Source organism: Macrobrachium rosenbergii, chromosome 50, assembly GCF_040412425.1.
Source record: "Macrobrachium rosenbergii isolate ZJJX-2024 chromosome 50, ASM4041242v1, whole genome shotgun sequence".
NCBI lineage: Eukaryota > Metazoa > Arthropoda > Malacostraca > Decapoda > Palaemonidae > Macrobrachium > Macrobrachium rosenbergii.
This window is the reverse complement of record NC_089790.1, coordinates 28663177-28687212: the sequence shown is the minus strand read 5'-3', so window position 1 is coordinate 28687212 and position 24036 is coordinate 28663177. Positions and strand designations below refer to the sequence as shown.

The 24036-nt window shown below is 36.6% G+C and overlaps 1 protein-coding gene across 5 annotated transcripts in view; it reads right to left on the bottom strand.

Annotated features, from left to right (window-relative positions):
• The window catches only part of LOC136832797 (ATPase family gene 2 protein homolog B-like), a 63226-nt gene that overhangs the window by 24829 nt on the left and 14361 nt on the right, over window positions 1-24036 (bottom strand). For 4 of the 5 annotated variants that reach the window (XM_067094357.1, XM_067094359.1, XM_067094360.1 and 1 more), the window contains 8 exons: window positions 21681-21826; window positions 15904-16029; window positions 13757-13873; window positions 12136-12324; window positions 10916-11132; window positions 7573-7773; window positions 7209-7357; window positions 1108-1239 (listed from right to left, as the gene is read on the bottom strand). In XM_067094357.1, coding sequence (XP_066950458.1) covers window positions 1108-1239; window positions 7209-7357; window positions 7573-7773; window positions 10916-11132; window positions 12136-12324; window positions 13757-13873; window positions 15904-16029; window positions 21681-21826 — 1277 coding nt within the window. The remainder of the gene's footprint in view (window positions 1-1107; window positions 1240-7208; window positions 7358-7572; window positions 7774-10915; window positions 11133-12135; window positions 12325-13756; window positions 13874-15903; window positions 16030-21680; window positions 21827-24036) is intronic. The other variant, XM_067094361.1, reaches the window with a different exon arrangement.

The window sequence follows — 24036 nt, the reverse complement described above, 5'->3', positions numbered from 1 at the left end:
TAAATCGAAATATTGTGCTAGAGACTTCCAATTGGTTGCAAAATGAAGGTAAATGATTGAATATTACTAGATCGTAAGAGTTTTAGCTTAAAATTGCGTTTTTTTACCATTTCAGTCGAGTCAAAGTTGACCAAAGGTTGAAATTTTGGCAGTTATCGTGGTTTATATGAAAATATTTCCAAACTGTTAAAAGCTACAACCATGGGTTGTATTTTGCTGTATTGTACATGAAATTGCGCACATTTTCATATATAAAACTTTATGTAACGGCTAATATAGAACAGTGCAAAAATTATGACAAAATGACGAAAGAATTTATGAAATTTTCGGCTGATTTACCGCCCGTGCGTAAGAAAAAAGTTTTTTTCAAAAATTCACCATAAATCGAAATATTGTGCTAGAGACTTCCAATTGGTTGCAAAATGAAGGTAAATGATTGAATATTACTAGAATGTAAGAGTTTTAGCTTACAATTGCGTTTTTTTACCATTTCGGTCGAGTCAAAGTTGACCGAAGGTTGAAATTTTTTGTAGTCGACGTACGGTACGTCCACTCGGCACCCAACAGACAATTTTAGTCGACGTATGATACGTCCAATAGGCGTTTAAGGGTTAAATGCATGGCTTTGATTATTTGAGTTGTATTTCTTTGCAGTAATGCTTTGATTGACTGATTTGTAATTGAAATCATGTAACAATATTCTACAAATTGTTTTCATATACAGCACTTAATAATCAACTCAAATTGCTCTCTTTTTTATAACTGCAAAACTAGTTCCAGTCTTTCTTCGCTTACGACACCGCAAGACTGAAACGATGTAACTTCAGAACATCCGCCATAACCTGGAACCAATTTTTTCATGAATATACTTGAAAAGTTCCATAAGATCAGAATGACGTAAGTTGAGTCTGACGTAACCCAGGGACTGGCTTGCTCATGAACATGAGATTTTACCCTTCTTTTCAGTGACAAGCACTCTACTTTTGAAATGTAAGTATTATCATCCTTATTGCTTCTACTTGAAGCAAAACAAGATCTGGACATTTATTTTACAGGACTTGAGCTACTATAAAAGATAATACATACAGAGTATCTCAAGACACTTACTCTGAGAATATCAAGACGTGCATCATAATCTGGTGGAGGAACATAGACTAAACGATCAAATCTACCAGGTCGTAACAAAGCTGGATCTAGGGAATTAGGATGATTAGTTGCAGCACATACCAACACCTGATCCTGTGGTAGAACAAAAGAAGAAAGCATTTTCCAAGAAATTTTATTTTCTGCATTATAACAATTTTTTTATGCAATCAAATTAACTCCAATCACAGACACTGTATCCCTTGAAAACCAGTGACAATAATTATTTTTCTTAAAATTTTTCTCAAAGTATATCATACCTCAGTAATATTTTTGTGCACAGATGACAGGATATAAAGGCAAAATAAAATGTTGTCAGCATACAGGTAAGAGATGAAATTGCAGCTATGATAGTCGTTAGATGAATAAATAAAAGAATAATGAAGATTAAAACAATCTAAGGAAAGAAGGTAATGCATATGTTCTAAGTAAACTCTCGATAATCAGGGGAGACCAGGCAAAGGGAAGGAAGAATTTTTTAGGGTTATCCACTCCATAGACAGAAGTGCCACAGTCAGAGGGAACACTTGTAAGAGGATATCAAAACAGCAATGTGAGAAGAGAGTTGGTTTTAAGGATGTCAGGAGACAGCCAATGATTAAACTTTTTAAACAATATCTAAGAAGCCCACAGACATGATGATATACAAAGTGAGGAAACAAAAAAATTACTCAACACAGTCCCATTAATTTACAATGTCCTATCCTGTGGGTAAATCCTCTTAAACACATTCCAAGAACACTTACACTTCCACTTGGCCAGGTATATGTCCAGCACTCTGCTATACAATACACACTCTTTTGCTTCCAGAATTTGTGACTATACTCATTTCCTTCATACCAGTTTTTCATTCTTAAATTCCAATGTAAAATATTGATGATTTTTGCATAATTCACTTAATTTCTCTAAATATTCATTAGCACAAATTTTTTCTTCTCTGGATGGAAAGATGCCAGTATCTTACTGCTGTAGCTCCCAGTTACTGTAGGTACATCTCTTTTCAAGTCAGTGATCATACCTCTCATCTGCTTGTTAGGTGTAGGTATTCTCTATGCTTTTTGTAAAATAAAATGAAGTTCTTTTCACCTAATATGCTATATCCTTTTCAGTGTCAGGTATAAAGTTTAGGTTTAGTGTACTGATACAAGTGCTTGTGTCATTTTACTTCCATGAATTTCTCTAACTTTGCGTAAGCATTACTACTATTTATTGTCCCCGATGGGTCAGTTATTTCAACCATTTCATTTTAGAGAATGTATTTTTAATTGCTAAATATAATGTAAACAGTACAGGAATCATGAAAATGAAATTATATATTTTTTTTGCTCTTACTCATTTTGTAAAGTAAAATACACTACATGCCTAAATATACATTTCTGGATTAAAACAAGTTAACTCAAGCTCTGCAATGATATTGAATGGTAAAAGCAAAAAATAAATAAAAGGCAAAATGTCCCATGCTAATGTCATTAAAATGTTCTTTTCAAGGAATATGGTAATAATTGAAGGCAAAAAAAATTATGAAAAAAATTAAAACTCCACAAGAAAAATTACTTTTAGTGCTGTTGAACCAAGTTACTGTTTCTAAGTGTTGCTAATTTACCTCAAAACCTGCATGCTACAGCTTCAAAACCAGGCAGATTATCATCAGACTAACAGAATGAGTTTGCATACACAGTAACCCTTCGATCATTCACACGAAAACATCCAAGGTGTAAAAAATGGATTAGTTCCTAGGTTAGTTTAGGATATGTTAGCTCTCACTACCCTGGCAAGTTTATGAAAATATACTCTAACTGAAAAATTTTATAGAACCTAAGAAATATGAATGATTCATGCCTGTCTTTTTATAATACATGTACAGTGTATTACACACAAAACACAATGTATGTGTATGAATACACACTGACTGAAAGCTATATGTATGTAAATTACTTGCGTAAAACTACATTACTAATTAAGCACAAAACTGTACTGCACTGAATAAATGGTAGTACAAATACGGTATCATAGAGAGAGAGAGAGAGAGAGAAAGGGGGGCACAATAAGAAAAGAACAGAATATACAATTTAGGCCAAAGGCCAAGCGCTGGGACCTATTAGGTCATTCAGTGCTGAAAGGGAAACGGAGGAAAGAAAGGTGTGAAATGTTTAACAGGAGGAAAACATCGCAGTTGCACTATGTAACAACTGTTAGGGAGAGGGTGGATAGGAAGATGGAAGAAAGAGAATGCAAATGGAGGTACAGTAACAGGAACAAAAGGGGTTGCAGCTAAGGGCGGAAGGGATGCTGCAAAGAACCTTATGCAAGGCCTACAACGCACCATGTGAGATGCACTGATGTTACTAGCCCCTACAGGGAGGGGCACAATAAGTGCAAACTGTTTTATAACTTATGCTAAAACAGGAACAAAGATGTTTAAGGTCTCTTTACATTTGTGATATTTTGTATTTTACATATCTTGTAAGCATGCCTCTTAAGAAAACTACTGCCGATTAGCTAAAGTAAGCATGGAGTTTATGGAGTTTACCTTAATGAGATGCACATGTACACATTCCCATGCACATATACACAGAGAGAGAGAGAGAGAGAGAGAGAGAGACAGGCACTACAGTATGTACATGAATAGTATTTCATATTGTGATTCTCATATGCATATATCCAAGCACACTTACAAAGACTGAAAATATATATATGTGTATATGTAACACTACATTACTGTATAAGTTCAATACTGTACTGGATTAAATAAATGTCAATAAAAATATGGTTCCTGAGAGAGAGAGAGAGAGAGAGACCACCATAGTACATGTAGTGTTTCCTAAAATGATGCTCGTGTAGGTACAAACACATTCTAGAGAAAAATAATTACATGCAGCACAAAATCTAATCTTGAAGGTGACAAAATATACAGTGCACTAAATACACTATAGTCAGTCAAAATACCAAACCATATGAGATACATACTGGAAATTCTGTATACTAATAAGTGTAGTGAGGCCCTAGCGGGGTTGTCATGACTGTGGACATTTAGTCCAACTCCACTGGTATATAAAGGAGCAAACAGTGATGTTTCACTATAAAGGAGCAAACAGTGATGTTTCAAACTCATGAGGTGTAAAGATGGTAGGCTGAAGTGAATGTAGTTCTTTTAACTATTAATTTTAGACTTTCAGAGCACATGCATGCACAATAAAACAAAGCAGCATGGAGCAATTACTTTAAAGAAAATAAATATCAAGAATTGTTTTATACTTTTGATTGATAATAATTTCCTGTTCTGTAGTACACAGGGCAATTTTAACCACCGATCTTAAAATTTCTGGGCACATGGCCACACCTGCTCTGAAATTTGATAACATTCATGTAACGAACTGTTTTAATATGTCTGATTAACACTAATTTACAGTGGTATAACTGCCTATTCTGAAACACAAGTACAGTACAATTATGCACAAAATTACCCTCTTTAATCAAACTTCTCAGAATTTCTGAGCACGTGACTGCCAGATGAACACAGTATGATACTTTCACTTTTAAAAGTTACCTTTAGGGCATTAATTTAAAAGTGTATAGCAGGTGCAGTATATTATGTAATTACATAGTACCTATAGTCTGAACTTTTATTACACAAAAAAATAACCAATTACACTTTACAGTACTTGTAAATCTACTACACAAAAGTGCAAAATATTTTTGCCTGAATCAACAATGCATCCAGAAAGTAATGGAATCAAATAAGTTAATATTATGTATGCTCTTCAAATAACATACCTAATTAAATCTTATATAGATATGCATGATATTCATTATAAAATAAATACTTGATAAAATTATTCATCCAGATGGAATTTGTTCAAATGAACTCCAACAGATTCTCAAATTGGTTCTGGATTCTAAATAAGAAGGATACTGGGTAGTCTATGAGGCTGAATGCTTTGTTGGGTAATGGAAAGGCCTAAAGCTGGTTATCAGTGTTTTTTTACCGACTTTACCAACCTGAGTTGGCCTTAAAATCTATGATGACAACATACACGGTTGTATGTGACACACAGCTAGATATCTGGGATAGCCTGTACAGTGCACCCCCACACCAACAGAAAACTGCTTTTTAACCTCTTATAAACAGCATTATTAGGATTCGTGTTTTTATAGCCTAATGCTTCTCTTCTCACTTTTTATCTTGCAAGCTGCACTCCATGACTGGCTTTCCATACACTTCACACAGTTATGCAGCTTATTTTTAGCTTTCTTGAGATCGATAAAAATGATCTTGATATTGAATACTTCACACAAACACACACGAGACATCAAAATACTGCTCTTAATCTGATGAAGTATTTCCAACTTATTGCTGATGCTTGTAGCTTTATGGCTTGAAGGATATTTTTGCCACCACGATGTTGGCAGTAATTTTTAAACATACCAAAATGAATAAGCTCAAATACAATAAAACATATCAAAAAGTACAAAGATTGGCAAAATAAAGACACCTGCACTAGATTTGCAATGTCCTGCTTGAATCAATCAGCCAGGTCATAATCTAGTGAATTTCACTATACTGTGTTTCAGTATGTCAACGTTTTGGTGTCTTAGGAAATCTTGAGAAAGCATCTAACAACTAAGACAAGGAACTAGATGGGGATTAGTGAAGGTATAGGGTACTGGAAAGTCTCACTGAGCTAGTAATGTTACTGTCCCATAACAGATCTACAGTGAAGACACACAAGTATAACAAAAGAATTTTAAATAAATGTTGGAGCCATTAAGGATCATCCCTCAGCCCTTTGCTGTTTATCATAGTAAAGGAAGAAGTTACAAAGGGGCACAGAAATGAAAACCCAAAAGAAAAACTTCAAGTGTACAGAAGGAAGTCATAGAAAACTACAGTCAGGAAAGTGGTCATGTAGCTACTGCAGAAAACATAAGGGGGTGAACTCAGTATGGCATATTAAATGTAACCAATGGTGTCACAACAGATACCCATGACTGCAAATTGTATATGAAGCATTAGACTTTCAGTGCCTAATATAAAATGAAATGAAGAACACTACTGCAATGGTAGGGCAGGTGGCAGAAGACATAGATAATTTCTGTTACCCTGGGAACACACTGGTCTATAAAACACTGAGAAGGCAATAAAATAAAAAGAGAAACTTAGCTGGAGTGGAAAGACTGCTGGATTTCAGGTAGAATTTTTCCATGTAGCCAATTTGGGCTCTTGCAAAGAAACTGAAAGAAACTTTAAACTGGTGTGACTACTGAAACCAAGATACACGGTCAGAGTGCAGATGAATGATCTGATTATATGTTAGTTTTGGAAGTTTGATCATTATTATTTTATTTTTGTTTTCTGCATTAGTGGGATGGTGTGGACATTACGAAATGTATAAGAAGCACATGTTTGGTTCTGTAGGATTTTTGTAGTGGAACATACTTTATGTTTCGAAGTATCTGTTCGGGTTTGATGTCAGAGGGAGTTACGTCATGGGATGACAAATGGCAGGAGGGAGCGAAATGTAAACAAATGCAGGCAGGAGTGTTGAGAAGGCTGTGGTTCAGTAGAGAAAGTTCTCTGATGGTTAGGTTGTCAGTTTTGGGTTGTAAATCTGTTTTGTGGTTTTTGTAGTCATAAGCTGGAATTATAAAAGAAGAAGAATGTGAACAGGAGAGTGGATTGCATAACTGTAGCATTTTTGGATGGGTTAGGCTAGGAAAACTTTCATGATCATCTTACAAATAACGAAGCTGCTTAGAGATGTGGGATCCAGTGGTTGGAAAATGGACTGGTATCTCAAAAGATTGAGATTGTATAGACATGTGAAGATAAGGGATGGGTAAAAGTTAAGCCATAAAAGTACTGTACAGTAACAGTATATGAAAGCAGCAACACAAAAATCTGAAGGAAAATTCAGAAAATTAAGGAAAAGGGGGACAGATAAAGACCAATACTAGATGGGAATTCAGGCAGGAAGTGCACAAGACAAAAAATGAGAGCACTAACTTCATATCTAATCCCATTAAGGGAAACACTCATGGTAAAACTGATTATGATGATTTCATACCTTGCTACTAGAAAGATTACTTGAAAGAAAGGATACACCTTGAAGAGTGGTAGCCTGCATATTAGCACCATCCATAGCTTGGAGCAATTCATTTAAAATACTAACATTTACATTACTTGTTTTTCCATCTCTTGAACGAAATATTCCATCTGTAAAGGAAAACGTAGACTTTTAATAATAATAATTTCAACTTGAGGTACTAAGGAAAGTAAGGAGTTGGAATTCTTGAATATGCACACATATCACAAAGAATACTTCTGACTGTGCAGCCATTCCTAAGGAAATTATGCTTAATCCCTCCTTTAAGGTAATCTTATAATCTGTTTTGTAAACAATAATTATGGAGAGAGAGAGAGATACTTGCCTATTTCATCAATGAATAAAATTGTTGGCTGGGCAAGATGAGCTGCATGGAAAAGAGCAGCAACTCTTTTTTCAGATTCACCCACATAAGGAGAAAGTAGATGCGAAGCATTTGCAGTTATAAATGTACATCCCCGAGCTGAAGCTAGGGAAGCTATAAGACGTGTCTTTCCACAGCCACGAGGGCCATACAATAATATACCTGAAAATATGGATGCATATATATAAATATGAAAATATCTATAATCCTTATTTGTTTTATCATTATCATCAATATAAAATAATATAAAATAAAAGCCTGCAAGAAAAGCTTGAATACATGTACAACTGGACTGATAACCAGATTGTAAGTTAGAACACTGTTTTATAAGTAAGTAGTCAGTCTTTCCCCTCCACAGACATTCACTAAAGGAAATCAAAGAACATTAAAAGCTTATCACTGGATATAAAGTAGTAAAAGAGAATTACTGACAGAAACTTTATGAAACTACCTCCACTATGGTAAAAAAAAACTGAGTTGCTCCTCACAAACCTAAAATGAAGTTGTACTGAAATCTTATCACTGCAACAGCACTGTGAAAATCATAAGGATGGAACAGAAAGAATAAAATAAAATCAAACTGGAAGGAACTGAAGCATGGAAATCCTGAGGAGTTCCCAGTCTGGGAATCTCAATAGCTGTTAACCAACTGACAGAAACTTAAGTGATTCAGTTAGCAACCAAGGACTGGAGGACCTCATGTGACAACTTACCAGACACAACTGATCTTTTTTCTTCTTGAGCAAAGTGCCTGGGATTTTCCACAATGCACAAAATAAAATATGTAAAAGTAAAGGGTTACAATGAAAATGTCTAGGGAGACAAAATCACACCACTGAACTACCAAAAGTTTATTAGAAGTGACCAGGAAGCAAGTGGAATATATTTTTGAGATAAATTAAAAAAAATCTCTTGCAAACAAAACTATATGAAATGACAGCCTCAGCTTAGGTAGCCCAAGTTAAATTTTAGTTCCCCATCTTTTGATTTATATTACAATTATGTTCCCTGCTTTATTACCTACTGATGCATAACTAAAATCTGACCCTAAATAAAGTTGAGATACTTCACTGACCTAGAATACTAAACAATCTTCTCTTGATGATCTTCCTGATACCTGGCATTTTGAGCCACTTATCATCAAATTTGTGTTTTGTTATAAGAAATAATAATTCTCCTAGATAACTGGGATACTTTTTAGCAGAGACCAATAATGGGTTTTCTTATTACTTTTTAAAAAATATGTCTAGGGTCCTTTCTCCAAACCTCAGCAAATTTTATTGTTTTTTATTCTAACTAGCACTTTTCCAGATGAGCGGAAGTTAAGCAATACAGTATCCACTCGAGCACATAAGTGCTGACTGCAACAATTATAGGCAATCTCCATCCTTCCGGTATTCTCTAAGGTTGCTAAAAAGATGACCTTCATGCCCTCACCTAAGTACCTTGAATTGAACAACTTGATTTCTGACAGCCAGTACTGTTACAAGAAAAAATGTGGTACTAATGATGTAAAACTTTACATCCAAAACAACCTTGAAAACAAACTACAGTACAGTAGAGAGTAACCTTTGTTCAAATACATTTTAGTGCTACCGTGAGTGGTTTAACTACTTAAGGTACATAAACTGCAAATCTTAGGTATGGCTCCAAACTAGATCTCATTCATTTTAAGTGAGCAGCACCAAAAGAGTTGTTGGGTATGTTTTGTGAGCCTAGTCCTATCTTGTCTCATGGTTCCTCAGGATACAGTTCTTGGACCTTTGTGGGTTCAGTTTTACTAGTGGCATTATTGTTGTATAAAAATTATATAACACTGTATGCTGACAACACTACCTTGTTGCATTTATTAACTCCCAAAATCCTAAAGGAAGTAGCTAACAAACTTAACACAGACCTGGAATGGCTCTGTCAGTGGCATAGTCAGTGGATTGCGAGGCTGAACTCCAGCAAAGCTTAAGGCATTACTGATTAGCCACCATACTCCCAAACCATGATTTAATTTGCATAGGTAATACCTAATATTTTTAAATATCTGACTAAATACTTGGCTTTACCTTCAACACAAGTTATTTTTTAAGTTCTCAGCAATATTTTATGTAATGCTGAAGTGAGTAAGGAAAGAGCAAAGGTGAACATGTGGGGTTTGAAAGCTGTACAAAAAGTCCCTAAATAAGCTATCATTGATTGATCAGCTATTGCTGTTTACTAAAACTTATTACCTTACTGTTAATGTTTAGTTGATTGCCTACTATGATTTATCACCCATTCATTATCATCTGTCCACTGACAAACTGTTTCCCCTGATAAGTCAGTGTGATTTGTCACCTAAATGTTGTTAATGCCTGTCTTGTCACCATCATACCACCCTTGTCAGCACAGTCATCCTACATCTAGAGTATGACCTTCACCTAAATTTTAGTGTCCTCAGCCACCATTTGTCTGTAATTAACTGTTTCACTTCTTTCCCTTTGCCTTGGAAATGTAACACTATTCCTTCCAACTGTAGACAATATTCATTGGTCTGCTGTCAATGAATGTTGTGTCATGTCTTCTTGTATCTACAGGCTGCTCAACAAGCTGACACTTCTTTGTTAGAATATCACTCAATCATTGTTAACACTTGTCTATTGGCCATGAAGACTCTACTACAACAGTCAATAACACTACCCTGTAGAGGGTACCAGGGTACCACTTATGGTGTACCTTATAAGGCACACAGTAGATTGTACTAAAGGTTTTTCTTGCATCTCTCCAGCCCAGCTGCCTTGCTTTCTGCCTTTACTTTTTATTCATTCCCTTTGGTCTCTTTCTATCCAGCCATCCAATTTCATTAACTTTACCTTGCAACAATTTAATTCCCATTCAAGAATAAATCCTTCAGCTGAGTACTACAGCAGCCAAGTTATGAGAATTAATAACTCACCTCAGAATCATTCTGTCTCATAGATAACCAGTGTACATCTACTCATGATCTTCAAGAACTTATAATCAAATGGTCAAACAACAACCACATATATGTCATCATACAATCCTCTCCAATCCTACCCCAGTCTCATTCCTCATGTGATCAACACCCTAAATAGCTTTATCGCTCTGGTCTTTCTCCATACCAGCAATATGTTCCTTGAGTAGAGTCTGACAATTTATTGAAGCTTTCCTCACAATATCTACTGGCAGATAGAACTCCATAAATTCCAGTCACCTTGGCTGATAGACGCAAGTACTACATAATTAAAAAACTGTTTGCACTTTCTATAGAAATTTACATGCTTTGTATAAAACAAAAAGTACTCAACTTTACCTTTGGGTCTCTTGAGCTTCAAGTTATCATATGCTTCAGCATAGTTTGCATGGTGTATAAATATTTCTTCTAATTGCTGCTTAACTTCATGGAGTCCACCAATAGGAGAGACTTTGGGTTTGGCAGTGATGAACTCTAGGTTCTTATGGATACTTGGAGTAATGGTAGTAGCACACAGTAGCATTGTTTCAATAACTTCTTGTGGCAGAAGAGGTACCTAAAAGATGGCAAAGTAAGGAATTATATAGATATCCTGATAAGGGAAAGTTTATCAATTCAAATTACCATGAATAAAACTACAGCACATACAAAAAAGGTAAAAAGCAATTACGGGAATTTGGAAAAGCAGGATATATAAATTAGAGGGACTGGTTCTAAATTTGGGTGCCACAAATACATTATCACATCACAAAAGTTTCCAGCTTTCTGGGGTATAACTATGTTGGGTCTGTTCAACAGAGATGGATAATGATATACTAACATGAGCAAGAGGGTGAGGTACAGCTAAGCTTTAACAGTTAACTTGAGTTTTAAAAATCTGAGTAATCTTGAAATTAAATATAACACAAGCAAGGGTGTGCCTTGCTACTGGGCTGGCTGTAACTCAAAGTATTTCCTTAATTCTTTTTTATATTAAATCTACAAGTATGTTAAACCCACATTAAATCCATACTGAGCCCATTTTACATCAGTATTAAATTTACATTAAACTTTCTTGAATGCAAATTAAGTCCTTATTATATCCATATCTATCAACATTAAATCCACACTGGTCCACAATTATTCAGTTAAAGCAGTTGACTTTCAGTTTCACTGTTGTAATACTTATTCAAAATTCACTTCTACAATTCAAACTAGTTCAAACTAGTTCAATCATAGTATTAGCATACTGCACAGAAGTCACTAGTAGTTCAAACCTGAAAATGTAAGAAAATGGAGACAGTGGCACAGCACAACAATAACAAACCTTTACAGTAATTGGTCACTGGTAAGTAACTGGTATAGTAAATACTGGTACAGTAATTGGTTGCTGGTAAGTGGATCCCATTAAAAAAAAGTCCATTGTAATATTGATATTTACAGTATAACAATTTATTTTGTGTTTGAGGTTTCCTTCCAGAAACTGGTAAGTGCAATTTGGAAAATGGGAAATTTTAACACAAACTGAAATGAAGGTAATAAAATATAAATCTAAATATGCTAATCTGTAGTGCACTTACTTCACTTTTCAATTTATCCTCCATTTTAAATGCAGTCATTTCACAGAGAGACTTCAAATCAGCACCAACAAAACCAGGAGTGGCATTAGCTACAATATCAAGTCCCCCGTATATAGAAGAAAAAATATTTTGACAGTGAGTTTTCAGTATACTTTCTCTTTCTTCACATGATGGAACATTTAAGAGAATCTGAAACATAAAAAACACAACAATCTTAATAGAAACATAAGACGACTTCATGCAATATACTTTGTAATTATAAAGAAAACTATTCCTGCTGACCTTACACAATGTAAATTAACTACATTATTCAATTTCTGTTATGTCATACCAGATAATGTTATGGCAGGTTGTAAATTTATCGCTTTACTTTCTTTAAAAGCTCTCTTTCAAACTGTAAATCTAACCCTTGTTCATCTTTGACTAAGAATTTTACTATTGTATGATGAATTTGCATTAATGGATGCATACAATTATAGGGATAAAAATATCTTCTTAAATATCCAATGAAAACTTAACTGCATATTCCTTACAGATTATCAACATAGCTTATAAATGAATTAATACAATAAGTTCCAGGTAATTTTAATTCCTCACTGATTTATTAATCTGGAGTATTTTCTATGGATAGACCTTCAGCGAAAGTTGGTTGTTTGTTGAAGCTTGGTGACATGGTAGTTTACCAGCAGTGGGCGAGTAAAGAGGTTTGGGGGAGCCACCCACTCTTTCTGTGAACAGCATCCACATATTCCTTCAGCAACAGGGGCAAATGCAAGAATACAATCTTCATTATTATATAAAGACTCACAACTTGGGTGAGGGGTATTGTCTAAAAAGAGCATGAATAGTGTTGCTCCTCCACTCAGTACTGTCAGCTTCCCCATCAGGTATATGAGTAGTGGAAGGATGACTCCTGTAACCACATGTACAACCTAGAATATGGAGTACCATGGCTGACAAGACCATATACCAGAACACAGTTTATTGGTATCCTTACTCTGCAAAATTCAAAACTTTTGGTTTCTCGTGTGTGGATAGGAAGACCAGCTCAAAAGGAGAAATAGCAGGCAGGCACAAACATTTTGAAAAGTTTTGGATGGGTCAAAGGTAGAGTATTTGTCTGCATTTCTTGCAACAACTTTTCCATTGCTAGGGGATCCAGCCAGCACGCTACTCATGAGGAAACCCACAACAGCAAGATTTAGCACTACAGATGGAATGATTGTTCAACCATTTGTCAGCAACACTCATTATTTAAGAATACTCAATTATATAAACACTTATGCTCATCTACACATTTATAAAGAGTCAAAGGAGAGCGTAGCAATACACTCATCTAAAGTGGGAGTGATGCTGGCAGCTGAAGGAAGAGAGCTGGGCTACAACAGGTGAGTGGGGGATTCCCCACTCACCCAATACCAGAAATTAACCACCTTGTTACCATATTTAACCAACCATTTCCACCTTCACTGAGGAATACTCCTACATAAAAGGGAATGGTTTTTAGTTCTATAGAAAAAATAAGTTATTATTGCTTGCCCTAAACATTGAGATGAATAATGGTTACTACTATAACCACCAATTCATGAATAAAAAAAATATTTCATAATTCTTCACATACTTCAACTTCAAATCGTCCTGATCGCCTGATAGCTGGGTCAACATCATAAGGTCGGTTAGTAGCTGCCATCAACATGAGATTTGAACATTCCTTACATTTGTCAATGATGAGAAGCACCTGCAAAATAAATATTTCTAATTAAAAATAATTAGCAAGATCACAGTTCTAATCAAAATCAGCTTTGTGGCCCATTATACACTAAAACCCCTGTATTCACGGGAATGCATACCGTAACCCCCGCGAACAGCTAAAATCTGCAAATACTTAGAACCCCTTTAAAAACACTTAGAGCTGCCTATTTTGATAGTTTAAACACAAAAAAGACTCTAAAAATATTTATCTTTGAGTATTTTAATAGTTTTATCACAAAAAGTGCATTTAGTCATGAAAATATGAAAATACAGTAATAAGTGAGTATTAATCAGTGAAAAATAACGAGAATGGGCGAATTTTCCGTGAATAATGGGTAGATACGATCCACAGAGAAATTCGCAAATACGTTTGTCCGCAAATAGTGAGACCGCAAATACGGGGATTTACTGTACAATAATTCTGCTTGTACATATAAATATTAGTATGCAATGCTACATGTTTTGATTTCCTAAATAATTACTTATAAAAGTTCTGTACAAAATCTGAAAACCTACGTACGAGTATAAACAGAGAGAGAGAGAGAGAGAGAGTTCAAATTAAACGGAACCTATGAATTACTTCAGCCCCAGTACAGGCAGTCCCCGGTTATCGGCGATCTGGTTTTACGGTTTTTTGTCTGGCGGCGAAAATTGGCAATTTTCAGGGCTGAAAATCGCTGATTTCCACTTATCGGCGTTGATAATTGGGTATTGGCGCTGATACATACCTGACAGAGGCACTGATAACCAAAAATAGGTGATTTTTGGCGTTTTTCGGCGCCAATAAGAGCCAAAAATCGCCAATTTTCAGTTATCAGAGACTTTCAGTTATTATCACACCGTCAAAACGGAACCCCTGCCAATAACCAGGGACTGCCTGTATATGTAACTTTTGAGAGAGAGAGAGAGTTAAAATCAAACTGAACCAATGCAATACTTTAGTCCCACTATATGTAATTTTTGAAAAACGAAAACTATTTATTACACACAAACCTTTTATAGCACTTACTTATAAATAGTCCTCAAGCATAATCTAAACCAATCCTAGATAATTCATTCCTGATTTGAAAGAAAGTCATCTAGCCAGCCAGCAGCAATGTGTATGTGTCCCAGGGATCATGAGATCCCTTCAGCAAGGAACCTCAGTTTTCATGCAGCCAAGACAATTAGTTTCAAGTTAGCATGAATTTTGATTACTGTATAGCTATGGTTTTGTATGAAAAAGGTAATTTTCCTTTTACAAATAACATCTGATTCACTCATTATTTGTAGTTTTTAATCCAAATTGCAATTAATGAAGGGAGTATTGAGCTATTAAAAACACCAGAATTTGCTGATAACGATGAAGGATGTGTCTGAGACCTCCAGAGACTGAGATAAGCAATCAAACCCCAGGCTTTGAGGCAATGGAATCAAATGTTAATGCTAATACCTAAACAATACCAATGAAACTGGAGATTAATAGATAAGAGGCATAATACTTTGGTGTTTAAAACACAACATGGATATTGGCAAAGGTCACGATGTTCATTTTTTTCAAGTAACCTTGGAACATTCTGCTATTTCGAGCTTGTCTTAGATTCATTTCAACTGTGATACCTGTGTGTATGATATGAAAGCAGACACATAGACTTTTCTCTTGATTTTGAAAAGTACAAAAACTGTAAACATAAAAAATATAACAGCGTAACAAGAAGTACCGAGTGACCCTGAGCCCTGGTCCCTTTCCACAGAGCAAAATAAATACATGACACAGTTGCAACAGAGAAACAAATACAATGGCAGTTTATAGTTCTCTAATGAAATGACACAGAGGAAGGTACAGTTAATTTTGTAGTCAACAGGTTTGAACAGACAACCTCATAAATCCAAAGATAACCTGTACAGAATGAGCACCTTCATTCACATAAATAACATCTAGAGACAAAACTGTAGGCACATGTAAAATGAGATGTGTAACTCCATGTAATGTGTGAATATGGTATATGTAAACAGTAAAAAATAACAACTACATACCAATGCAGTAAGTTTCACACAAAATAAAGTTGACTCCTTTGTTCTTACTGGGCAAAGTGCATCAATTTCATCAATAAAAAACACGCATGGTCCTTCCTCACTCAGCATGCAAGCTTTCTCAGCAATCTGAAATACAGTATTACAAAACTCCCAATCAGAATTATGGGACTGGTAATTTTAAAACAAATATATTTCTCAAGAAAAACTTCTTTAATTCCTGGTCCCCATTTTATGTTTAAAAAAATATACAAACAAAATGTTAAAATACATTTTTTAACACAAAACCACATGCATATGTTCTTTTTCCTAATGTTCCAAAAATCACCATTGTTTTGCTGTTCAAACAGAAGTTTGTCTAACTTCCCATACACCACCTGGGACCCTCAGGTGCATATAAACAACCACCTCACTTTTTGTGAAAACTGTATGCAAGGCAGCAAGAGTTGAGGGCAGGGGAAGAAAGCAATCATGTTACTGTAAGTGTGAGAGGTAGTGTCCATAAGCCCAAGAAGACTACATCTCTTGACACTATCATGAATAATCAGTGAGGATGAGTATGATGACTCTACAGCTTCTTCCCCACAGGTAACATAGCCCACCATGACTACCTGTATGATTGAATAAGTACAAGTCTAATCATTTTTATTGCAAAGTACAAGAAGTAAAGAGTACTCAAAACTAGTAGCTCACACTATTACCTATTCTGCTCTGCCAGCCATAATGTTAATGTAGGTTCCCATAAAACTTGCCCTAACAAAAACACACCTAAGTTCGAAGGGGCTGCTCCTTCCTTCAACCTGCATAGAGGAAAAGTAAGGACTTGCTCTCCCTGAAGTATCTTGGTCCTCTGCAGGTAAATACTGGTAACTTTCACTGGACATGGCAAGGAGTACTATCCATTTACTTATGATGGAAAACAGGGATGGTATAAAAAAAAATAAAAACTACTTTAAGTACAATGTAGTATCATAGGCAGGTACTGTACAGTACATGTGTTCTGTCTTTCTCTTACCCTGTGCACAAAACTGGGTATATTGTATTGTATGTACATTGTTTATAATTTCGTAATTGACTTATGTTAAATATCAGTCACCTTTGTGACCAACAACATGCTAAACAGTCTTAGGATTTAGGTTTAGGGTAGTCAAGTATTATTCGTGGACTTTAAATTTCAGCAAGATGTTGCCAACCCTAACCCAGCAAAACCTGAGGGACAACTGTAAGACCTTGTTACATGAAATGCAATATGCCATTTTTATAATAAAATAAAGTTTTATATAAACAGTACTTAACAAGCAATTACATAGCTAACAGCTTCCTACCACGGCAGACGAAAAATTCAAATTTCACGGCGGCGCCACCATCGCTTATGTAGGTGACAGGGTCCCACCCACTATCGGGACTGACAGGTACAACTCGGGGGAAACATCAGTTCATTTAAGCCAAAATACATCCATCTGTGGGGAAGGAGGGAGGGCTCCAATTATGTAATTGCTCATTATATATAAAATTTATTTTATTATAAAAATGTCATTTTTATATAAGTGACTTTCCAAGCAATTACATAGCTGACTGCACCCTGAGAGGAGGTGGGTTAGATGGACATAAACTAATCCAAAACATTAAAAGATAATGACTTTGAACTAGCAGTTTGCTAGCATTGAGACAATGTTTGTTGTACCTTGCCTGGTAAGAGAGCTGCTACAGGTAAATACTGCCTCTGGTCAGCGCTCATCAAAGTTCGTCAAAGTTCTTTTGGGTGACAAGAGTGTTTTGGAGCGCCTGTAGCGCTCAGTACTAGTGTTGTGTCGGCGGAGCGCACAGTAGTGCCCAGTGCAATTGAAGTGTTGTTGGGGGAGGTGGCTGCCCAACCCATCGATTCTCCTAGGCAAAGGCAATGACATACTCCCCTAAACCTGGGAGAAGTCAAACTGGTACCCTAAGGGAGGTCGGTAGGATCTGCCCTCAGGTAGTTGCCCCTTCAGTTGAACCTGTTGCCAAATCCCAGGTTGCAGCCAAATGCCATTGGAAAGGTGTTTCGTTGGATGCTCATCGTCTCTCCTCGAGTTTGGAGGATTCCTCTTCAAAGCAGCAGTGGCACTTTGTAGGTGAGTCACGTCCACTGAAAATACGTGCTAGTGGTATTTCGTGTTCTCCTCTAGTGCCTTGCAAGAAGTTAAAGGAGCTCTTGGATAGTCCTCAGCCTTTGTGTAGTGGCTGGGACAGCCCAAAGTGGTTTTCTTTGGTTCCTCCTGTTGTAGAGAGTCAGGAAGATCAGAGGTCCCTCGAGTAAGCTCTGGTGCTCCATGAAGGGCCCTTCTAGACCCCTTTCCAAGAATGCAATATCGTTCTTTTTGAGAGACGCCATCCTGGAATCACATTCAAGAATTTGCGAGGACCTTTTACCAGTCTTGGAAGCTAAAGCCCACGAGATTAGAGCCATCACCACCTCATTGGCTTTTAAACATAGCATGTCTTTGCTGGCAATTCTCCAATCAACCTTTTGGAAATGCAAATCTGTATTTTGCAATGCATTACTTACGTGAAATAGAGACTATTTTCAAAAACTGCAATCAATTCCAATCTTTTATCAATCTTTAACTCAAGGCTGGTCATGGGGTTGGGTTCAGAAGCATGAGAGCCAGGTAAAGGAGAGGGTTTCACAGGAGAGGGATCATTAATGGGATTAGCAGACATCACAGGAACATTAATATCAACGTCAACATTATCAATAGTAGAACTATGAGATTCCTGGTTAGCTAAAGATTTACTGGTCTGTCAAGCAGTAGCTTTTCTTTTCTTGTCCCTAGCCAGTTTATTCAAATGTGATTTCAAAGTCTTTCACCTCTTTAAATCCCAATCAACACATTCGCTACAAGTTAACTCTTCAGAACATAATTGTCCCCCTCTACAGCCTGTGCAGATTGTATGAGAATCATAGGTTTCCTTGGTCAAACGAGTATTGCAGCCTTTGCTGCAATACTGAAAGCTAGACGAACCAGAGTCAGACATAATGAAAAAACCAAGGAAGTTAAGTCAAAATCAGGAATAGACAAATCAGTTAAAGTCACAATTAAGGATGTAACACTATCTAAATATGCCGAAAAGGCTACCAATACAGAATACTTCACCAAACGATGAAATAACAACAGGAAAGACGAATTCAAAAATAGAATCAACTGCTGCTAACAACTCGTGTACAGCCATCAGCCGGCAGAAACAAATTGAAGCGCTTTTGCTAGTTGTTCTTCCCTTTCCCCAAAAGTGGGCAGGACACATCACCAAAACCCAAAACAAACTAGTGCGACCCCCGAATTTCAAAATTTTAAGCTGCCAATAATAGAAACTAAAAGCAACATAATTACTTGTTAAGTTACTTATATAAAACTTGTCTTGCTGCCCTGAAAAGGTTGCTGCTTTAAAGGAGAGGTCGACTTCATAGTGAAAGAAGGAAGGTCCTTGGAGTGTTTGGCTGGCTGGGCTAACAAATTCTGTGTTGACTTTTTCTGTAGCTCTGACACTATCTCTTGGACCGTGGCTTGAGGGAAGAGGTGCATACAGTCTAAAGGAGAAAAGAGAAGTGCCAACTTCTGAGACATAGTTACACCTTTGGTGGTAAAAGAGCACTAAAGTTCATGTTTCTTCAAGACATCCATTGTGAATAATGAAGCCAGTTCCATTGAGCTGTCCCTGATAGCTTTATCACACAGGATAAACCCCAGCCAGTCTGCAGACAAGTCCTCTGACATATCCTCGCAGTCTTCGATTTTCTTTGCCAGTGCTCCCATGGTCCAGTCCAAAAAACTTAGGATCTCAAAAACCTTAAACATGTTCCTGTCTGACGATGTGGTCAAGCTCGGTTGCCAAAAACATAATCTTAGCCAAAGCAAAGGCTGACCTTCTATTAGAGTCAATCAGACAGGAGAAGTCCCCCTGGTAAAAGGCAGCGACTCCCAGGAAGGAGCTTCCCCTGCAGCATATGCTAGGTACCTCTTAGAGGCGAGACAGGCAGGTGGAGTGCAGAAAGCCAATTTCCCCTGTTTTTCTTTGTCCTAGAGCCAGAAGTCCATTTCCCTCAAGGGTTTCCTGGACAAGAAAGACAAAACCATCTTAGGAAGCCTGGAGACATCAACAGGCTGATTCCTCATTAGAAGGTGAAGGCAGGAGAAGCCGGGGCAGCAGGTGAGAAGAAAGACGGAGAGGCAACCAAAAATACCTAAGGAGGCTGGAGAAGGGTGTCGAAGGTGGAGGCTGGTCTAATACTTCTTCCTCTGAAGAAATTGGTGAAGGTGCCAAGTCAGGAGGATCCTGGGTTACTACTGGGTTTTTCTGCAAGAGATTCATAATTTTGTCCAGATGGCGCTGAATGGGGTCTATTGGCAAAGTATGCTGTATGGGGCTGGTAGCGGATGAAGGAATCAATGGTAGAGAGGGCGCCGGGTGTTCGGGGAGCGATGCTGGAAGATCTGAATACGTCACCATACGGAGACAAAGGGCAACCATCCGGCAACCAATCTTGAACCAAAGCTGCTGTGACAACTGAACTATAATCGTTAACCATCTACTAATACTTCACTAACACTTGCACTTTTGTCACTGGCTTGATCCTTGAGCAAAAATGAACTGCCGCTATTCAGCAATGTTGTACCTTTCCTTCTCCGATAGTGGGTGGGGCCTAGTCACCTACACTAAAACAATCAAATGCTACTGCAAATTTAAAATTTTTAGCTGCCACGCAATTAGAAACATAGGCTATGTAATTACCGGGTAATTTACATTTATGAAATTAAGATATTAGTCTTGGAATATCTACCTTTAATTTTTATGATCATTCCTTTTTTCATTGAAGTAATAATAATGATAATGATGATTATTATATCTGAGTAAATCCTAGTAATATTACGATATCATGGAGTTTGGCTGGTACAGGCACTGGTAGTCTACTGTGTCTAAACATTAGCTTACCGGATATTTTCTAAGCCATTTCTTGACGGAAAGGGGGGAGGTTCTTATGTGCCATAAAATATTGTATAACATAAAGATAAGAATGGCCTTCTACTACAGTCAGATGCACATGTAGTATTCTTGGCACAGAAGAAGAGTGTCCTATTAGCAGCAAGCCTGGCCCACCCTCATTCATGTATCCACTTCTGATTCTTCACTAGCAGTGGTCTACATTCTTTGCCCTTGCCAGAAAGAAGCAAATGTATAATGAAGGTTAATATTTATGTAGGAACATGGTGCAGCACACAAAGCAAACTTGAAAACCAGTGAAAGTGCAAATAAAAATATACAGTATTTCTACACAAAAACTTTTTAAAAGCACAAGCCTCAAATTATATGGCCACTCTGCCAATAAAAATAGAGAATAAAATCCCTTCTATACCAAACATAACATGATTAAAGGACAGCACAGTTTATGAGGTCTCATATAAATGAATGCCTATATGAAATCCCAGTAACATGGCTTAAAACAAAGGCACCATAGATGTTATATATTAAATTAGGCAATGCAATTAACATTTAGATGAACAAATATAAAGCCTTTTCTCCATTTATCTGACAACTTTTTCAACAATGACCAGAGAAGAAAGTATCAATATAATTGAATGATATTGGAGACTTGAAAATATATTGCCATATAAACAAAATGGGTAAATGTATTGCATTAACTTCCAAACAGCTGATAAAAAGACTGGCTGAGTAACAGTAAATAGCATGGAAGAGAGGAAAAAAAACAACAAATCTCCAGGACTGATTAAAATCTTTCAACACACCTTTGATAATTTTTCTTCTGTTTCACCTTCATAAGGGCTCAACAAATCAGCACCAGCTGTCCCAATCAGGCATGCTCCAGTATCAGTACACAGCTGGCGGACTAAAGAAGTTTTTCCAGAACCTGGGGGTCCAACCAACAGCACTCCTATAACAGAGGATAAATTAGAAGGATTATGAACTATGTCTCTCATTTAAATTACATCTTTAACAAAACAGAAACATGTGTTCATAACTGTAACTCATCTGAATGAGAATTTTCCACCCAGAAAGTAAACCATTTAAGATACCACAAGTATAGTCACTTTTTTAAAAGAAAAATTAATCTTTTAAGGCAAACCAATAATTTACATTAGCCCACATTCATAGTCTTCTTGAGCCCTAGGTACTTCATTCCAAATTTAAAAGAAGAAAATTATTTGCTGGCTGGCTAGCAGCAGTATGTTCACATCCCAAGCCTTTCTTTTCAAGTAGTCTATGCTACAGCTGTGATAAATCAGCAGGGTTGGGAGGAGGGATATTCTATATGAATAATGGGATTGTATTGAAAAATATAACTTATTATAAACAATTAATTTTCCCATAAAGATCCTCAATTTCAATATTACCTATCTCATGCACTGTATGAAATCCTGAACATATTCAACAGTAAAATGATAAGCGACTAACTCCAGTAGGCTGGCACTTGCACTCAAGGCCCTCAGTTCCCTGGGGATCAAGTAAATCACTTCTTTTGTAGTCTGATCCAGCTATGAAAGAACATATGAATGATACGGATTGTGTGGTGTTATAATAGCAGTGGTCACAGACAAAAATATTAATTAAAAGGCCAGCTTTGGAGTAAATAAAAATAAAGGTAAAACTTAACTAGATGGGCCCATTTTGCAGAACACTAGTTTCTGAAACATAAAAAATATCCAACTTTCTCCACAAAGAACTTGAGCAAGAATGTATTTATCTGCACCTTGAACCTCTGGGAGAATCTATATCTAAAGTACTTTAGATACAGACTTCTCTCAGAGACTGGGGCATTCAATTACCAAGACCCTAACTGTCTCAAGAACCAGGTAGTCATCACACAACATAGTGTGGCTGATTTTCACCTGCTATTACAAACTTAAATATAAAGTGAGTGTAATCTATCAGTAAGCAATACAGGGCTGTCTCCCATTTTCTGGGCATATCGCTGAACCTCCAAGGAAATACAGTCATTGAGATCACTCTCATTTTGTTCTTGCCTATTGCATTCCAATGTTCTTACCATATATCCCTAAAGCTTCTAATTCTCTGCATGAAATCACTACAGTACATAAAAGTTGACATTGCCTTGGAATTACATCTACTGCAACTTAATTTGTTAATCTGTCAACCACATTATCATGCTCTCCTACATGCAATGGTACTTAGCAAAATTGATTTATTTGGGATGAATCTTAGCTACTGCTAAAGACAGCTTACATCTTTGCACTGGTCAGATGCAGTCAGCATTCAACAAATAAAAATGGTTGGCTAACCAGGATGGACTCCCTAGTTCACATGCTCCCCACCAGGTTGATCTTGAATGTTTTAGTTCTCACCATTTTTCTTATATTGACAGCGATTGGTGCTGCTAGGCACTCAAGATTTTTGATGTTGTGCTGTTTCATAGTATTATGACCATTTTTGCCATGTTGGAATAAGTATAGTGTAATTATAAGAACAATGGATTCTACTGCAACTACTTTTGTGATAAAAATGATATTTTAATGATAAAATAAAGTTTGTTCATACTTACCTGGCAGATATATTATGAGCTGTATTTCTTAAATACAGGAAGAGGGGAATTTCAAAACTAATAATTAGAGCAGGGCATATGCCAGTTACTTCCCTTCAGGTGGTTAGTACTCATTCCCTACTTTCCCTGGGTGGCGGGAATCGGAACCATTCCCATTTTCTATTCAGATTTTCTAGTGCCACTGTCTCCTGAGGGGAGTTCAGGTGGGCACTATAATTATATATATCTGCCAGGTAATTTTAGAACAAACTTTATTTTATCATTAAAATATCATTTTGTTCATGAAACTTTCCCCTGTCAGATATATATACAGCTGAATCCCACCACTGGAGGTGGGTAGAGACAGAATTTTTTATTCTGAAACAAATAAATGTAATACAAAGATTGAGCCTTGGTTTAACACCTGTTAGCATAGCTGAAAAATTCATTTTACTATGACCCAAGCCTGCTTCTGCTTTACTAGATTCTCCAGCAAGGTAGGGACCTATAAAGCTGGTGAGATCTAGATGACCTGTCCACGGGGCGTGACCACAATGGGACTAGATCATCTGACCATACTGAGAGGGAAAAGGATTTACAACCAA